General features: G+C 57.5%; 1 protein-coding gene across 5 annotated transcripts; it reads right to left on the bottom strand.

Moving 5' to 3' along the window:
* Positions 1–471: 471 nt before the first annotated feature.
* On the bottom strand, positions 472–17758 carry DNAJB5 (DnaJ heat shock protein family (Hsp40) member B5). 5 transcript variants are annotated; one of them, XM_077936588.1, is made up of 4 exons: positions 17648–17758; positions 11006–11262; positions 7137–7741; positions 472–2541 (listed from the first exon to the last, which is right to left on the bottom strand). In XM_077936588.1, the coding sequence occupies exons 2-4, from the start codon at positions 11214–11216 to the stop codon at positions 2308–2310; spliced, it is 1050 nt and encodes a 349-aa protein (XP_077792714.1). In that variant the 5' UTR covers positions 11217–11262; positions 17648–17758; the 3' UTR covers positions 472–2307. The 5 variants fall into 5 exon arrangements, with proteins under 5 accessions (XP_077792714.1, XP_077792711.1, XP_077792713.1 ...); XM_077936585.1 differs by lacking the exon at positions 17648–17758 and adding an exon at positions 16443–16819; XM_077936587.1 differs by lacking the exon at positions 17648–17758 and adding an exon at positions 15917–16418.
* Between the last annotated feature and the right edge of the window lie 982 nt (positions 17759–18740).

Consider the following 18740-nt stretch of genomic DNA (forward strand, 5'->3'; position numbering starts at 1 on the left):
GTGTGTGTAAGAGAGAGAGAGAGAGAGAAACAGGTTAGCTTCCCCTGCGCTCAATGGAAACAGCAACTCTTTTTCAATCAAGTATCTTTGCATTCACTACTCCGGTCTCAGACAAGCTGTGTGTAACTTCAACACTTGCTCTGTGACATGTTTGCAATTAATGCAGCAAAAAATACATTGCAACCTTCCCTCAACTTGCTGAAAAAGTCTGCAAATATTAATTGTTGGGTGTTAGCTCCATACCCTGGCCAATACATCTGGTTTTAAGGACCAGCCTGAAGAGTCCTGGACCTGCGTGACCTGGAAGACTGCGACCAGACTAGCCAGACCAACTCTGTGACTCTCCGGTTCTTTAAGGAGAAGCGGAGCCAGGCAGAGAGAGATCTACCAGCACAGAAACGCTGCGAGGACAAGGCAGCTTTCACCATCCCTCAGCGGCAGGCGCAGTAACGCAAAGGCACACAAAGAAGCTATTTTTAAAATACTTTATTTTCTTTAAATATTAATACGGGACATTACAAAAGAATAAAGAAATACAAAAAAACCGCTATAAAACCACTCGGGGTCTCCCTGAAACGGAGAAAAACCCCAGAGGCGCTCCTCCCAGCCCTGCTCTCACCCGCCAGCCCTGCCAACCTCCACCAGCAGCCTGAGTTTTTTTGTATTTGTTTTAAAAAACACACACACACGTCGGGGGGGGGGGCAAAGAAAGGCATCGTCTTAACCATTCAAACTGGTTGTAAGTTCAACACTGCGTTAACAGTTTTAATCTCCTGGGAGAGAAAAATTGCACATTAAAAGGACCCAAAGTGTGAGGTTCTGTACAGCTATACAGGAAGCAGCAGCAGCCGCTGCGCTGCGTCCAGACTCTCCGCCCGACCACAGGGCAAGTCGAGGGTCAGCTCAGGAAAAAAGCCAGGCTGAAGCGGGCCGTCACTCTGCTCGCCGCCACCCCTACCCCCCGGGGCACTGCTGTGGGCAGCCCAGGCAGGCGCCCCCGTTTCAAGTCATAGAAAGCGGCTTCCGGACAGGCGAAACGGAAGTCAGGGATCCCAAGGTTTTGGCACCACGTTTTGTCAGGGAGGGGTTTTAATAGGGGGGGTGGGCAGGAGAAAGGGTGCTTTTGCAAAACAGCGTCAAAACCCTTTGGAAACCAAGCCCACTTCCCAGAGACGTCCCTGCGGGTGGAGCAAAGTCTCAGCTGGAGAGGATAAGAAACACTTCTCTGAAAATGTCCCTCTGAAAAGTTTTTAAAATGTAGCCTCTAAAATAAAGCACCACACAAGCAGGTCTCCCGGCGACTCTCCTCCTCTTCCCCACGCTGGCCTGGCCCTTCCGGATCTCCCTGAAAAATGGCACCCCCGTGCCCCTAGACACGCACACCCCCCTCGGACCTTTCCTCGGACCCTAGCTCTGAACCTTGAGGCCTACGTAGCTTGCACCCTTCTCAGGCCGGCTTCTCCCATCCCTGGCCCCCGCAAAAGAAAGGGAGCGCTCAGATGAACCACACTGGACAGTAGAAAGCAACCCTTGCAAAGTTTCTATTAAGCGTAAAAAAACAAAAAAACCAGGAGCCGCCAAGCCAAGCAGGCCTCGAGCTCCGTGGCAAACGCGGCAAGTTGGCACACCAGCTGGAAGAGTCGCCCAGGCAGGTGAGCTTGGCCTGGCTCCGCAGAGCCCAGACGTCTCGTGGGCTCCAAAGCGAAGGTGGCGTGGGAGCAGAGGGCAGGAGCAGGCCTTCTCCGTTCCCCGCGGAGGCACACAGCGACGGAGGAATGGCACCGTGGGGGCCCAGTCCAGGTGTGGACAGGCCCTGCTTCTGCAAGGCAGGATCGGACGGCTCCTTGGCACATTGCCCAGCGGCAGCCAGGGCACAGAGTCGCTTAGAGAGGTCCTCAGACCGTCCGCAGGAAGCAGGAGAGAAGTCCGGGTCCTATTTACACCGGAGTAGGTTGGGGGTAGCCACGTCCCGGCTGCTTGTCAAACTGCCCAGTAGAAACCCTCCAGGAGCGGCGAGAGGGGTCTCGAGGCTTGCGCCAGGCTCAAGAGGGAGGGAGAGGGGGAGAGAGCGAGTGGGTGGGTGCCAGCCGGGCCGTGGGGCAAAAGAGGGAGTGCGCACACAAGCCAGGTCAGAGCGTCTCTTGGAAAAGGAGGACGTGGGTGGGCAGCCAGGGGGCGCTTCCCCCTCCCCGTGCATCGCGAAGGTCGAGTGGACCGCAGCACCCGTGCGTGAAGTATTGCTGCTCGGAAGGCAAGGTGGCCGGCCTGGCAGGGAGGCCGGGGGCCGTCCAGCCCGGAGGGGGCCCCCTAAGAGCAGGGGAGGTGCTGCTTGAGGATCTGCCGGGTCTGGGGGGCTATTCTGTCCGGGAAGCGGACTTTGAACTCTACGATCAAGTCCCCGCGCTGGGTGGGCACCTTGGGGAAGGGCAGCCCCTCGCCACGCAGTCTCTTCACGGTGCCCGGCTTGATGATGTCGTTGCAGGGCAGCGGGATGACGCGCCCGTCCACGGTGGGAATGTTGACGGTGCAGCCGCACAAGGCCTGCAAGAGAAGGAGGAGGAGGCAGGATTAGGCCAGGCGCAGGGCTTGCAATGAGAATTGTGCTCATGCACAAATCGAAGCAGTACGGGTGACATGCATAAACACCAAGAAACAGAGAGAAGATTAAACGCTTAGAAAATTAAAACAATGCAAAATATATATCAAGACTCAGATAATAAAAAGCGGCACACGTTTATTTTAGGCAGGCTCAGAAACAGCCGCCAGGTGCACACAAATACCTGCTTTTTTAAAAAATGCACTTTCTTTCAGAACCTTTCTATTATGTCGCCCCTGAACACCACCCCAAAGGATCAGAAAAGGAAACATCTTGGGGGGGCAGAATTGTGAAATTCCAGCCTGCAACCTGCACTGAGCCCGAGCGAATGAGCCAGCACAGGCTAAATTTAGACAGGCTTTACGGCTTAATTCCCAGCAAGGGAACCAGAACTGGAGGGGGGGGGCTGGCCGGCCGTGGCTTCCAGCGCCTGCTCAGCTGTTGCACACACAGCAGCCTTTGCCCGGTTGGCAGCCAGCAGCCTCCAAAGCTCATGAAAGCAAGAGTCCGCGGGAGGGGGCGGCTTTGGCTTTCAGTCCTGTGTGTGGCGGGGGGGGGGGGCATGATACTTCCAGGAAGTTAAAACTTTCGAGGATCCTCTCCTGCCAGCTTCAAGGATAATGGTCTGGAAGGGCGGAGGCAGCAGAGACAGGCCTCAACCAGGGCTATTTTTACCCGTCAACGCAGAAAGAGAGCGGCCAAAGATCTGCCCTGACCTGTGTGGGGAAAGAGGAAGGTGGCAGGGCGCTCCCTTCGGCACCTTCCTGTCTCTCCCTCCACACGGCTCTTTAAAGGGAGCGCGGCTCTTGGGGGCTTTTCCAGGAGGTGGGGGAAGGGAGAGAGGGGCTAAGCCAAAAGATAGAACAGCAAGAGGGAGCACTGCGCAGCGATCCCTCTCGCTGTTCTGGCTTCTGGCTTAGCCGCGCAGCCTGCATTCGCCCCATAAGACACACACACATTTCCCCTTACTTTTTAGGAGGGGAAAAGTGTGTCTTATAGAGCGAAAAATACGATAATTGTACAGCAGGGAACATAAAACTGGCTGAGTCTCTCCGCTTTGGAGCCAGCCTGGGCTGCCCTTTGCCTCTCTCCCGATGGGACCCTGAGGAGCAAGCCTTGAGTTTCCGGGCTGCTCTGTCTCCCCAGAGACTCTGCAGGTCTGCTAGGCTTCCTCAGGTACATCAAAGGCAACTCCTAACTAGGGACATGAAGTCGAGGCCTTAAGGCAGCCTTCAGAAAATAACTGCCCCCTGTGGAAGTGAGTTCCAAAGTTTAACAACAAGCAATGTGCTTGCTTTTATGCTGCCTTCGTCCTGGGAGACAGATGTTGCGCTCAAAGGATGAAATAACGGTGAGATGTTGCATCGAGAAGGAGTCCCGTCCCACCTTCCTCCACGTTAGCCCGGCTGCTTCGACAAGAGACCAGGTCAGATTGCTCAAATCACCTGGTCCTGGTGGCACCTTGCAACTGGCTGGCAGTGCCCCAGGCTGCATATGCCAATGTTTAATAGGTTTTTTTATTTTAATATTCTGTTGGAAGCTGCCCAGGGTGGCTGGGGAAACCCAGCCAGATGGGTGGGGTATAAATAATAAATTATTATTATTATTATTATTATTATTATTATTATTATTATTATTATTTGGGGGAGAAAGAGATGCATCTGCCTTACTTGTTTCCAGCCCCATTCTGTCCTGTTCAGACCCCTTTAAAGCTCTCCCTCAGGTCTGTGGGTCCAGAGAGACGTATCCCAGGGCCCCACACACCAGCCCAGAAATATCAGTGTTTCGGCTTGAAAGCCGCTGTGTCTTCAGCCCCCCCCCCCTCCCAAGGAGCCACCTGCAGACTTTTAGGAATGGATAAATTTGTTCCAGCCCACAGTATCTCCGGGAAAATCCACACGCCTTGGGGCTTCGCCCGCCAACGAGCACGAAGGAGAGAGATTTCACAGCAGATACGCAAATGGCCCTGACTGGCTCCCACCCAAGAGGAAAAGCTGGAGGAGGAAGGCCAGCTGAAGAACTAGGAATGGGAGAGATTGCCGGGGGAGAAGATCAGACAAGCTTCTCCTTTACTGAGGCCTGAAGCCCTCAGGCAAGCCAGTCCAGCTCTGCCACTGAGCAAGAGCGGGGACCCAGCTTCCTTGGAAAGCCCCTTTCATGCCGTAAGGTAAAAGGGACCCCTGACCATTAGGCCCAGTTGTGGCCGACTCTGGGGTTGTGGCGCTCATCTCGCTTTATTGGCCGAGGGAGCCGGCGTACAACTTCCGGGTCATGTGGCCAGCAGGACTAAGCCGCTTCTGGCAAACCAGAGCAGCCCACGGAAACACCGTTTACCTTCCCGCCAGAGTGGTACCTATTTATCTACTTGCACTTTTTGGTGTGCTTTCGAACTGCTAGGTTGGCAGGAGCAGGGACTGAGCAACGGCAGCTCACCCCATCGCGGGGATTCGAACCACCAACCTTCTGACCGGCAAGTCCTAGGCTCTGTGGTTTAACCCACAGCGCCACCCGCGTTCATGCCATAGGGAGGCTGAAGATCACTTTTTTTTGACACCGTAGAGAGTGCTAGATGACTTCCAGGCCAGGGAGATGCTGCAGGTGGAGCCAGAGGCTTTGCTATGCAGTTCAGCTCCCTCAGAGGCTTGGAGAAAGTCTTCCTTCTCTCTCCCAGCCTCTCCAAGTGATGCAAGCCAGGGCAACAGCCCTGCAAGGCAGCTTAAGCTGGGAGGGAGGCGGATGCCCAAGGCCACTCCATGAGCTGGGGGGCCAGGCATGCAGGTCCAACGGCTGTGACCCAATCCCGCCACCACAACCTGATCCCTACGCCAGCTTCTTCAATGTATTTCCTGTATGCTGCACAGGTTCCCCAAACTGGGGTCTCCAGCTGTTGTGGGACTACAACTCGCATCACCCCTAGCTAGCAGGACCAGTGGTCAGGGATGATGGGAGTTGTAGTCCCACAACAGCTGGAGTCCCCAGTTTGGGGAACCTGTGCAGCGTAAAAGGAGCTTGTGTGCCAGCGCAATTGTATGGGAAAGGGTGAGAGCATAGAATAACTTGGTGTTGGTGGGAGAGAGGGGGGAAAGGTGAAGACTCAGGGGATCCATTGGGATCCTCTTGAGCCCCCTCCCCACCTGTCGAGTGGCAGAGGCATCCCGTCTCCCCCTAACTTGCCCTCCGTCTCTCTCCTTAAGAGGAGCACCCAGCACAAGGCTCACATCTTCAGCCAGATTCAAAGGTTGTGCAAAGACTGAACTACACACAGGCTGGGGAATTGGGAGAGGGGGGTAGACTTGTAACAAAAGGCTTATTTTATTTGTTTCCATCAGACAAAGGCCCGTTCTGTGGGGAGGCGGTAAACAAGTCAATCTTATCGTTTCCTTTAACGGCTGCGACCTTGCAGCATCTTTCAAACAAAGGGGAGAATCGAGGAACTTTTTACATGTCTCAATTTCATTTCATCTCCTGATTTTGGAGGAAGCATCTGGAAGGCTTGCCCTCGCCCTGCCTCTCTTTGCCAAGGCCTACTGGAGTCTGCCTCTGCGGGAATCACAGAACTGCAGAGCTGGAAGAGACCCCCAAAGCTCATCTAGTCCAACCCTCAGCAATGCAGGGGTTCTTCAAGCCCTTCTAGGGTAGGCTATCCTCTTTCTCTGGGTAGTTTCACAGATGCCAGCCTGCCTGCCTGCACCCCTCAGGGCGTCAAGCTTCCTCCCGAGAAGTCATGTTGCTTCACCACATATCACAGAAGGGACCTCGAGGGTCATCCAGCCCAACCCCAGCAATGTTGGAATCACAGCCGGCAAATCCCTGGCGGAAGGCCTTCTGCCCTCTGCTTGAAAATAATAATAATAATAACATTTTATTTATATCCTGCCCGAAGCCGGGCTCTGAGCGGCTAACAACAGTAAAATAATACAACATTCTAAAATCAGTTCATTATAAAATCAGTTCAAATCAAATTAATGGCAACCATTGGGCTAGAATTCTGTGAGGATTACCAAAGGAGGGGGGTCAGACTGTGCCCTGGCCAAAGGCCTGGTGGAACAGCTCTGTCTTGCAGGCCCTGCGGAAAGATGTCATGTCCCACAGGGCCCTGGTCTCTTGTGACAGAGTGTTCCACCAGATCGGGGCCACAGCCGAAAAAGCCCTGTCTCTGGTTGAGGCCAGCCTAACCTCCCTGTGGCCCAGGACCTCCAAGATGTTTTTCTTTGAAGAGCGTAAGGCCCTCCGTGGGACATACCAGGAGAGGCCGTCCCGTGAAGGAAAGCCCACCACTTTCCCAGCTGCGCTGTCAAGCAGCCCTTGCTGCCAATGCACCCTTTATCCCAAAGGAACTGCACCCTCCAAAATCCTGGATAATGCAGGAAAGGGGCTCCCCCCACAAAAGGCAGCCTTTGCCAGGACGGAGTGGGGCAGTGAACAGCAGCGTTGCCCCCCAGCCCCTGCCTTCCGGTGCCCACCTCTTGTCTGCGGCACCAGCAGCCCCCCGGGGGACGCGCAGAGCCCCTACCCCGCCCTCCTCGACCCGCGGACGCACCTCTTTCAGACTGATCATGGCCGTGTAGATGATGTTTGTCCCGTCCCTCCGGAAGAGCGAGTGCGGCTTGTCCTTCAGGATGAAGACGATGTCGGCGGGGATGTTGTCGGGAGTGGCGTCTCCTTCCTTGGGGAAGGTGATCTTGGTGCCCTCCTTCCAGCCGCGCTTGATGACGATGTTCAGGATCTTGTCCTCCGTCCGCATGGTCCGGCCGTCCGGGTTCAGCCGCCGGCGGGTGATCTTCATCCGCTTGGTGGCCCCGTGGTAGATCTCCTCCAGGGACACCTTGAGCTCGTGGACCACGGGAGGATCCTGCACCTTCCGGCGCATGTGGATGGGCTCCGGGTGGCGGCGGTGGACGCCGTTGAGCCCATTGAAGCCGAACCGGCCGAAGGCACTGAAGGGGTCACCGCTGTCATCGTCGTCGATGTCCATGTCGTCGTGGTCAAAGCCGTTGAAGACCCGGGAGCGGCCGCTGGTGAAGAAGATGTCAAAGGGGTTGGAGCCCCCAAAGAAGGAGGCGAAGGTGGCGTGGGGGTCTCCGTGGAAGGTGTAGTGGAAGGTGTTCCCAGAGGTGCCCGATGAGCCACCGCCGGTTTTGAGCCCTGAAACAGAACCAGAGAGAGAGCGGGGGGGACAGTCAGGCAGGTGCTCTGGAAAGGAGAGCTAAAAACAGACCAAATTCACTAAGAGAAGCAGGATTGGGCAGCCTGAATTGGCCAGCCAAGAACCTGGGCACACATCTGATGGCTCCTAGCCAGGACGGCTCTGCTCTGCCTCCACAGCTCCTGAATACCAGGTGCTGGAAACCACAGGAGAGAGTGGCTCTTGTGACCCTGTGAGAACAGGACGCTGGAATAGGTGGGCCATTCAAGAGTCTTAATAGCACAAGGATGGAAGAACGAGGAAATCCCAACGAAAGAACTGTGGCAAGGGAAACTGGTGGACTCTGCGGAATTGGCAAAACTGACACATATAAACTACGTGATAAGGACAACTGGGACTTTAAAGAAGAATGGGAACCTTTTACAAAGTATTTAAAGAAACAACAAAATGAACTGGACTGCTTACAATTTTATAATATGCAGAGATTAACATGTGCTGAGAAACCAGAGAGAGGAGCTGAGGGGAGTCTGGGGGGTGGGAGGGTGGATTTTTCTTCTTTTTGGGGAGGGGGGAGGGGGAAAACGGAGGAAGGAGGAAGGATGTATTTTTAATAAACTGTTATGTAGAAATTCCTAATAAAAATATTATTAAAAAGAAGATAGACTAGGTGGGCCACTGGCCTTATCCAGCAGGCTCTTCTTAGTTTCTTATTCCACCACCACCACTGCAGTTTACCCCTTCCAGAGCTACAGCTCCCAGCCTCTTTCAGAAATCCGTTTCCAGGCTTCCTGAGGGAGATCTGCTGGGGGCTGCGGGAGAGGAGAGGGCTCTTATGCGTGGGTCTTGCTTGTGGGTTTCTCATCTGGGCATCTGGTTGGTCCCAGGGACAAGAGGAGGCTGGGAGAGATGGGCCACTGGCCTCATCCAGCAGCATCTTCACAGGTTCCCCAGTGACTGGGCCAGGAACCCAACAGTGCAGGACTCTGAAGCCGTACCTGACCCCAGGGCGCTGGTCCTTTGCCTTTCAGCAGAGCGCTCAGGTACCCCCTTAAAGTGCCTTCCAGACACCCCCCTTCCCCATGGCCTAAGCAGACCACACGTCTTGGCAAGGTTTTGCACTGCAAGGAGCCCAGCTGAGAATCAGGGAAACTGAGATTACAGCTGGCATAATTTGGTACTTCAGCACAAAGCCGGCTACAAGAAAGGAGATTCTGACTAAACATCTGGAGCAGCAACTGTCTGGACAGTGGGACAGACTCCTGTGGGAGGTGGTGAACTCTCCTTTGTCAGAGGTGTTTAAGCAGAGGTTGGGTGGCTGACTGTCGGGGATGCTGAGATTCCTGAATAGCTTTTAAAGTTTAATAGATTATTTTATTTTAATATTCTGTTGAAAGCTGCCCAGAGTGGCTGGGGGAACCCAGCCAGATGGGTGGGGTATAAATAATAAATTGTTGTTGTTGTTGCAGGGGTTGGGCTAGATGACCCTCGGGGTCCCTTCTAACTCTGCAATTCCATGATTCATAAAGTGCTGGCAAGGGGGCTTCCTCCCCTCTAAGCTAAAAGATGAGCAAGGATTATTGCAAGAGCAGAGACTGGGGGGGGGGCGCGGGGGAGGCTGGATGCTTCCAAGCCCAACAGGAGATCAGGCGGCAAGACAAAAGGCCCAGGGGAGACAGGAGTGCCAGCAGAACTTGGGGAGAGAACAGGGAGCGTGAGAGGCTGCAAAGAGGAGCAGGGCCAGGCCAGCACTTTCTGGGTCCCCATTTAGCAGCCAGCCTGCAGCTGCAAAGCTTTTAATAGCAAGACATTCTAGCGCAGCATCCTCCACAGCTCTGGCCCCACCAGGGAAGAGGACGGAGCGTGGCCAAGAGAGCTCTCTGGCCTCCCAGAGGACCTGTCCCCTCCCTCTCTCCTTAGCAGCCAGAGCTTTCAGTTTAATCCCATAACCACTGGATCCCAGAGAGAAAGCATCTAAATGGGGCTGGGTTCTTCTAAGGACTTCACTTATTCCCTCAGGAAAGAGAATGGCAGCTTTTAGCTGAAATTACAGCAATTTCACGTTGTCAATCACAACTGTGACCTCGTGAGACACACACCCAAGTCCCAGGAGGCGGCACAGAACACCTGCCAGATCCCGGCTTTTATTTCCAGACCAAAGCTGGAAGCCAGATGCTCCTTCTGGCATCTCAAAGCTTCCCCGGGAGAGCATCCCATCTTCCTCCGGCCCCTCGGCACACTTTGGTCACACGTTAAAAAAAGAAGACTAGCCCTTAAGTTGGCAGAGAACTGCAAGGAGGAGAGAGGGGAGGAGCCAGCAGAACACCCCAAGAAGTCACGGCATCAGCTACTGGCCCACCCCCAGGAGCCCCCCAACCCGTTTCCGTGTCCCCTGTCAAACGTCCCCTGCTGCCCCTCCAAATTAGTTTGCAAACTATACTCCAGAAACTAGATTCACATAGAGCAAATGCATGCAATTTCACCCAATCCATAACTTGTTCTGATCAAAGAACATGCATTTCCAGGCCAGAATTTGGATAAACTCTGCTGGAGGTTGTTTATCTGAGACCTTCTGCTCAGCAAGTCCTGGGCTGGACGGGCTGATTAACGCCACTGCTATTCCCAGCAGTTCCCTTCCTCCTGCAGAACCTGACATGTTTCCTGCCAACAGCCTGGGTTTGCTTATGAAACAAGGAGCTATTACTAAAATTGGGAAAGGCTCTCTCTCTCTCTCTCTCTCTCTCTCTCTCTCTCTCTCTCTCGCTCACTCACTCACTCACACACGGCAGCAGCATGTACTGAAAAGGAAGCGGAGGAGAAGGAGAAGGCATGAGCCAAGCCTCAATTATGCCACAGGGAAGATGTTTGCACCCACAGATCACGGTGCCAGTGCATTTCCACACACTCCGGGAGGAACCAAGGCCTTGCAAGCAGCGCCATTAAAAGCGCCGGTTTCTCCAGGGAGCTGCCGCCAGCTTTTCCCACAGCCCAGGCCCACAAGAGGGCTTTCCTCCCCACTTAGCCGCCTTTGCCGCACAGGTGAGTGAGGTGCCTCAACAGGTGCCCTTCAAAGGTTATCACAGGGAAGCCGGCAAAGACACTCTCTCCAGCACATCAGGCCAGAGGCTGGATTTGGGGTCTTGAGCCCTGCAAGCCTGCAGCTGGGCAGGGAGGGGCTGTGGACAGGAGGCAGGCTTAGACCCCCCCACCCACACAAATAAACCACAAGCTCACTGGCCAGCCAAGAGACCCGGCCACCCGCTTACCTTCTTCCCCGTACTGGTCATAGACGGCCCGCTTCTTGGGGTCGCTCAGCACATCGTAGGCCTCTGCGATCTCCTTGAACTTCTCCTCCGCGTTGGGGTCCTTGTTCTTGTCCGGGTGGTACTTCAAGGCCATCTTCCGATAGGCCTTCTTGATCTCGTCTTCGTTGGCTCCGGACTGGATCCCCAGCGCTTTGTAGTAGTCCTTCCCCATGTTGGTGGTGGAGACCGTCCCGGCCGCCGCCGCAGACTCTTTATTCCTGGGGAGGGAGAGGAGAAGGAGGGAGAGGGGGTGTCAGAAAGGACTCCAGGCTGACCACTGAACGGCTCCTCCACACCCCCTCCAGCCCCGGTCAGTCCGTCCACACGGCTGCCCGCTAGCTCAGCACCAACCTGCGCTACCGGGGGGGTGGGATTCGAGGTTCTAGCGCCCCGACGTCCAGGCCGAGTCCTGGGGGAGGCCTCTCAGAGCTCTGCCAGCCGCTGCCCCTGTGGATCTGTCAGCAGTTTGGGTTGGGGGAGGGATTTTTAAGGCGGTTGACTCACCCTCCTGCTCCACAATTCACAGGGGCAGAATGCAGAGCGAGCGAGAGGGGTGGTCAGTGTTGTTATTTGGAGGCAGCACCACGTGACGCTGTAACTGGAGAGGGCGGCCGGTTTTGCCAGGCCACAAATAGGTGTGCAGGGAAGGAGCCTTGGGAAGGACAGAACTGGCGGCCCTTGGACCGGACAGCAGAAAAGCAGCTGCCGGGCGTATGTCGAGGGCAGCGTGCGGCCAGAGAGGCGGCAGGGGGCCCTTCCGAGCGCCTGGCCGGTCTCAGCGTTCCCAAAAAGGGGAGGAAGGAGGCAGGGGGCAGCGGAATGTGTTCAAAGCAGGCTTCATAACGAAGCAGAACGAGAGGTTAATTAGCCAAGGAAGGATTCCTTCCCCCAGCTTTTCTCTCTCCCTTCTGTGCTTTTGCAGATTGCCTTAAAAGAACTTTTTAGAACAATACAGCACTGGGAGTTCACGCGGGGACATGTTCCCACCATGTACCAGCGGAAAGACGGCAGAGGATGAAGCTGTTAGACAGAGACATCTTGCAATGGGGGGCGGGGGGTGTTATTTTTAAAAGTAAGTGTCGAAGCAAGAGGAGAGCCTGTGATTTGCAGAGGGAAGCCAGAGGAAGTGACCAGGAACGCAGAGAGTGGGAGGAAACAGGGCACACCCAGGCAAGCAAGGGGGCATGTCAGATCTAAGGGACGGTGGTCTTGCTTTGCCAGAGCTGGTCAGCTTCTCGCTGTCCACCCCACGCAAAGGTCTCAGACCCACGTCCAGACAGGTCCTCTTGGTTTTCAGGCGCCAGAGCAGACAAAATCCTTCACAAAAGGGAGTCCTCCATGAAGCTGCCCAGTTATCTTTTTAAGTCCTCTAGGTGGCTTGCCACCGCTGCCTCCTAGGGCAGGGAGTTCCGTAGGAGATGATAGGTCAAGCACAGGGCAGAGTGGGGCAGTTTGGGATAAGCGGCAGGGAAATCTTGAAGCTGCTCTGGGATACAGAAGGACAGGGTCACAGTGCCTCCATCAGCCAGCATACTTCTGCCAGGCCCCAAAGTTCCCCGTATATTTATCTCCCTTTCCTCATTTAATCCCCACCACAGCCCTGCAAGGTGGGCCAGGCCAAGAGGTAGTGACCAGCCCAGTGAGCTTCATGGCGGAGTGGGGATTCGAACCCTGGTCTCTCCTGGGCCCTCGTCCCACACTCCAACCACGACACCAACGCTGACTCTGACGTCACAGTTGCAGACCCCTCTGGCCAGGCAAAGCCCTAAGACGCCCCCTTCTGCACCCGCACGGCTGAGGCCCTCCTTCTCTGCCGGGCAGAAGGTTAAGAACCCACTGTGTGTGCCCCCTCCACCGCCAGCCCCACGACTGCTGACACATGGCGCCCAGAGCACCCCCACACATCACGCTCAGCCCTTTCCCGGAGAAGCATCTTCTGAAGGGTAAGCCGGGAGACAGAGAGAGAGTTGCTGACACAGAAGCAGCCAATTCCCTCTGTTAATTAGTGAGATCACTAGCTGGAAATAAGGCTCCAGCAGGTGGGGGCAGCGCTGACGGGGCTCCTCAGCCCCACTCATCATGGTGGGAGTTTCTATTGTTAGACACGCGGGGACCACGGAGGGAGGGGGCAGGCGCACAAGGCGGCCCACGGGAGGTGGGCTTGAAATGCCAGGCTGCATCGGGAGGGAGGGCTTTCCCAGGCCAAGCAGCTCACCTGGCGGCAGGTAGCAGCTCTGGAACACACTGGCAGAAAGGAACGCGGAATCCGCGGCAGCGGCAGTTACAAGCTGCTGCCGGAGCAGACGTTCCCTGCCCAAGTCTCGGGGGCTTGGCATGGCAGCTCGACAGGGACCTCACCCACAGGAATGAGGCTCCAGCCCACCGCCAGGGCCCAGGAACAAAGGCATAGACCCAGGCTCTAAGGGGAGAGCATCTCCTTGCTCCCAACCAGTCTAGGATGGTGTCCCCTTGCAGAATTAAATTTGGCACAACCTTTCTTGGCCAGGATTCCTGACCACCGTAGGGGGCTGGACTGGATGACCCTTGGGGTCCCTTCCAGCTCTACACTTCTACGTCTTCTCTAGAGAGGGAGCCTCCAAGAGCCCAGCTCCACTTTGGACCACAGGGGCCTGTGGCTCACTAAGCAGCCATGCGCAGGTTGCCTCTGAGCGGCCCGCCTGCATAAGCAACCCCGGGCGTTAGGTTAAAGGGCAGCAGGCGAGATCCAGGAGTTGCACCCGACACCCTCTGTGCAGAAGAGCCAGGGGCGCAGGTTCATAGGGCACAGTGGGGCAAAGCCCCTTGGGCAAACCTAGATGGGGCAGGGGACAAGTACAGGGGCAGGAGGGCCGGGAAGTCCCCTTCCTCTTTCTCCTCTGAACTACAAACCACTTGGGCTTCCACTGATGGAAAGGGGGGGCTGGCGGAGGAACCATAGACTCAGATGGGACCCTTAAGGGTTGTGTAGCCCAGCCCCAGCAGTGCAGGAAGGAGGGGTGGAAAGGAAGCGAGGAGAGATTACCCCCAGCCTCAGCAGTGACCCAGCAGGACTGATCCTGCCCGCAGCTCCCCCAGCTGGGAAGGGCATGTGGAAGCGGCCCCCCTCTGACAAGCACCACCAGAGCGGAGAGATCTTCTCTGCGTGGGGGCTGCCTGACGTCAAGCTGCAGGGAAGACTGCCAAGCCTCATAGGTCACCGTGCGGCTCCACCATCCTCTCGGAGCAGCACCCCACACAGATTTTGGTAAAACACGACTTGGCCCCTGGATAACCCCCTCCCTCCCACCTGGAGGCAGATGCACAGTTTCGGCAGCGCAAGCCTGAGCATCCTTCTCAGGAATCCCTGGGCAGCACAGCCCTACTCGAGCGGAAGGGGGGCAGGAGTCCAGTCCCCCCCCCCCAGACACACACAAAACCACACACACCAGCCCTTTCCACAGATAAATCCACACACAAAAGACTGGAGCCAGTCTCTGCTGGAAGCCAAAGGGGAAATGCAAGGCGACCCCCGTCCAGCCCCCTTGCCGGACCCCCAAGACCACCCCCTAAGCAGCCGGTCTCTCTGAAGCACAATCAGTATGCATCTCCAGCCCCTCATCCTGCCCCCACCCTGGGCAATGTCAGAGCTGGGTCAGGCGGCCAGGGAGACCCTCTGATCCTCCGGCAAAGGGAGCGATGGAGGGGGGGGGAGAGACAGAAGAGAGGCACAGGCTGTCCTCCTCAAGCTCCCCATCCATGGCCCTCCTCAGCAGATGCCAGACGCTGCACACGAGACAAAGATGGATGCCAGCAGACAGACCACCACCCAAGCGTGGCAAACGCAAGCAGGCAAGGCAGGGCGGCCAGCCACTTACCGAAACTTCACAAACACATTCATGGCCCAGGCGCTCATTTTTAAAGGCTCCAGCTTGATCCGGAACATGGCTTGCAGGGCCTGGAGCTCCAAGACGCAGCCGCCGCTGAAAGAGTTGCCCACGAATGGAGGCAGAGGCGCCTTCACCACGGCAGCCAAGGCTCCAAAAGCAGCCCCCTCCCCAGAGCCAGGAGGAAGAGCTGGCCAAGCCGGACAGGGCACCTGGACCCACCACGCACACCTGGACTCCGAAGCCAGCTGTTCAGGAAGAGGGCGAAAGACCCCCCACAGAGGGAATTTGGGGAGCAGCGGCAGTTCACAAGGCAGCAGCCTCCCAGAAGCTTCCCTTCTGCGCTTTCCTGCAGCCCCCTCCCTCACCGCTTGCCACAGAAAATGCTCAATGAAATCACTCGACAGTCAGGATTCCTCCTCTAATTGGTTTCTCCGACTGAAAAGCAGACCTTACCAGCCTTCCTGCCCAGCTGAGGGGGGGGGGGGTCTCTTGCCCTTCTGCTCATCCTCGGAGACTGAGCAGCAGGTGCACAGCCCCACACCGGACAGCCTGTTGGCGATCCCCCCCCCCCCCCGAAGGACAGAACAGGGCAGGGAATGGGTGGCCAACTCAGCCCCCAGAGTCATCAGGAGTCGGCTTGGCATCTTCAATGAAGAAGAAGGTGCCAAATTCTTAAGCCTAAGTGGGGAGACAGTCCGCCTCTCGAAAACCCTCTCCCCCCCCCCCAAATGCATACTTCAAGGCTTTCACACAAGAGACAACCGGCTCAAAGCTAACGCCGTCCCTGCGAGGTCCACCGGTGTCAGAGAACGCCAAGGAAAGTGACTCTTGCTTGGCGCTGGGTGAAGTTCAGCGTCCGCAGCCCTACAGCATCCATCCCCGAAGCACATGTCAAAAGCACCAGCCCCACGCTGACTCCCGAGTCTAACTAGCACCTGCGCATGCAGTCACTCCACTTTCTGAAACTCTGGCGCCCAAGTGAGCGCAAGTAAGCAGGGGACCTCACCGCTGAGCTCAGAGGCAGCTCCGGACGACCCGGGAGCCGCTCTGCTCCAAAAGCCACTCTCGGCTGCTGCTGGACGTCCATCCGAAGCCCCGGCGGCAGCAGCAGCAGCCACAAGGAAGAGCCCGAGAGATCCCTCTCGTCCAGGGATCCCTCCCGGTCACACTCCCCGGTCACCTGGTCCGCTTCACAGTCCCCAACACCACCCCAGCCAGATTTTGCAGGCAGACAAAAAAAAAGAGAGCAAACAACAGCCACACAATGGTCCTTCTCAAACAATCCACAGCCGTCCCCTGAAATTCCAGAGAAGCCCAGACCGGACCAGGGGACCGGCAGCGGCTCCTCTGCCCCCTAAACAATGGGGCATTTCACCCACCACCGAACCAGAGGCAGGCACAGCCGCCTGGCCCGACCCCAAAGGGATGCAGCTGGCGCCGGACCCCCAGGGAGGGGGGTGTTCTTCCGCATCCCCTGCCTGAGGACGGGCAGGGAGAGCGGAGTCCCGATCCGGAGAAGAGAAAGCGGGTACCTCTCCACGCGGCTCCAGAAGAGCAGAATTGCTGGCATATCAGCGGAGGGAGTCACTCGTGGTGGTGGCAGCAGCAGCAGCGCTCAAAGCCCAAGTTTGGTCAAGGCGCGCAGAGTGTGCGGGAGCGAGCAGTGAGCGAGTGAGGGCTGGAGCGCGCACAGGCACCCGCAGGCAGGCAGGCAGGCAGGCAAGGCAGGAATGCCGTGCGCTCGCTCGGGCGGGCAGAGGGACCCTTCCAGCACCGCCAGCGACGACGACGACAAAGACGGCAGGGAGTCAGCGTGCAGAAATGTCATGATTACACTCCGGGTGAATCATCGCCAGCCATGCCCACCCGATGCCCACACAGGCAGCAGCGCCAGGGGAGAGGGAGCCGGCAGCAGCGGCCGCCCCCAGACCCCTCCCCACTCCTCTGACACCCCCCCCCACCCCGCACCCACAGCAGGGAAGCCAACTCTCGCCCCTCCTGGCAGCTGGCACTGGCACTCCAGATGCCCCTGGCGAGGGGGGGGGCTCTGCCCCACTTTGCAGCTGGGACTGGGAAGTGGAGGAGATGTCCAGAGGCATCATGTCAGGACAGACAGGGTGGAAGAGGAGGAGGGGGGAGTTTGGCTGGGCTGGGGGGACGACATCCCCAGGGCGACCCCCCAGGAGACCCCCCAATTGCCCTGCTCGAGGAAGGGGAGGGTCGTCCTCTCCTCCCCCCTCCCCCGCAGCAGGGAAGTCAACTCTCGCCCCTCCTGGCAGCGGGCAAAGGCCCACCAGACACCCCTGGCGAGGGGGGGCTCTGCCCCACTTCGCAGCTGGGACTGGGGGGGGGGCAGGGGAAGCGCCCCGAATGGGAAGCGGAGGAGACGTCCATGGGCATCGTGTCAGTTTAGCTGGGCTGGGGGGAGCGACATCCCCAGCCCCCCCCCAGGAGACCCCCCCCCCAAGCAGTAATTGGAGCCCGGCCTGGGCAAAGTGGGGAGGGGGCGACAAGTCCCTGGGGGGCTTTCTCCATCCCCCACCGGCCCAAGGAAGGGGGTCGAGTTCCAGCCCCCCCCCCCATATCTCCCCACGGGGGGGGGGGAGCCCACTAGCCTTTTCCAGGGGGCGTTGAGGGGGCGGGGCCAGAGCCAGAGCCCCGCCCCCTGCCCCTCGCCCCGGAGGGCGCCGCCGCGTCCCCCCCCCCCCCCCCGCCTCCCCCTCCGAGCGAGACTCACCTCCGTCCCGTCCCGTCCCGTCCCGCCTCCCTCGGCCGGGCCCTCTGGCGCGCGGGGGCCGGGCGCCCGCCCCTGCCTAGCAACGGCCCGCTCCGGCGCCGCCCTCGCGCGCCTATTGGCCCCGCCCGCTGCCCATCTCGACCAGACGCCGCTCCCTTTGGAGAACGAGGAGGAGAAGCTCCGCCCCCTCCGCTCCGCCCCTCCCCAGCCTCCCTCAGGCTCGCTCTCTCTCTCCCGCTTCCTCGATTGGCCTCGCGGCCAGCCAGTCACGCCCATTCTCGGCTGTCATTGGTCCCTAGGAGACCGGGGAGCGGCCCCCTCCGAGTGCGCCCTCGCCATTGGCCGGAGCTGCCTCGCGTGCCGGTTTTGGCCCCGCCCGCCCGGCGCAGAAGAGAAGCGCGCGGGAGGCTTCTGGAAGCCCCGTGACGTCACAATGGGGAGCGCTCCAACCAGGGAGCCTCCGGCGGGAGGCCACGCCCACCGGGCGGGCGGGGCGCCACGTGGAGCGCCGCTACACGCGAGTAGAAGCTGCCTGGCCAGGCGGTCTCCTCGCCCGACTGGGGCTCCGCACGAGCCTGGCCTCCGGAGGTCAGCTGGCGCAGGATCGTGGCCTCGCATGCCGCTTACTCGCGAGGAAGCCGCCCTGGCCCCGGCGACCCTTGCACCATGCATTCGTGAAGTTTGCGCCTGCAAAGGTTTCGTCCTTTGCGTCCCGTGCGAGTACTAAATACTAATACTAAAAGGAAAGGGAGTTCAAGATGGCTGGGAGTTTGTTAAGAGGGAGATAGTAAAAGCACAACTTCAGGCAATACCAATGAGACGGAAACATGGAAGGTGCCTAAAGAAGCCAGGGTGGCTATCTAAAGAACTTTTAACTGAGTTAAGATTAAAAAAGGATGTGTACAAAAAATGGAAAAGGGGGGAAACCACCAAAGAGGAATTCAAACAAATAGCCAGCACGTGTAGACACAAAGTCAGAAAAGCTAAAGCACAAAATGAACTCAGGCTTGCTAGAGAGGTTAAAAGCAACAAAAAAGGCTTTTATGGGTATGTTCGTAGCAAAAGGAAGAACAAAGAAACCGTGGGGTCACTC

This window comes from Podarcis muralis, chromosome 11 (assembly GCF_964188315.1).
Source record: "Podarcis muralis chromosome 11, rPodMur119.hap1.1, whole genome shotgun sequence".
In the NCBI taxonomy this organism is placed as follows: domain Eukaryota; kingdom Metazoa; phylum Chordata; class Lepidosauria; order Squamata; family Lacertidae; genus Podarcis; species Podarcis muralis.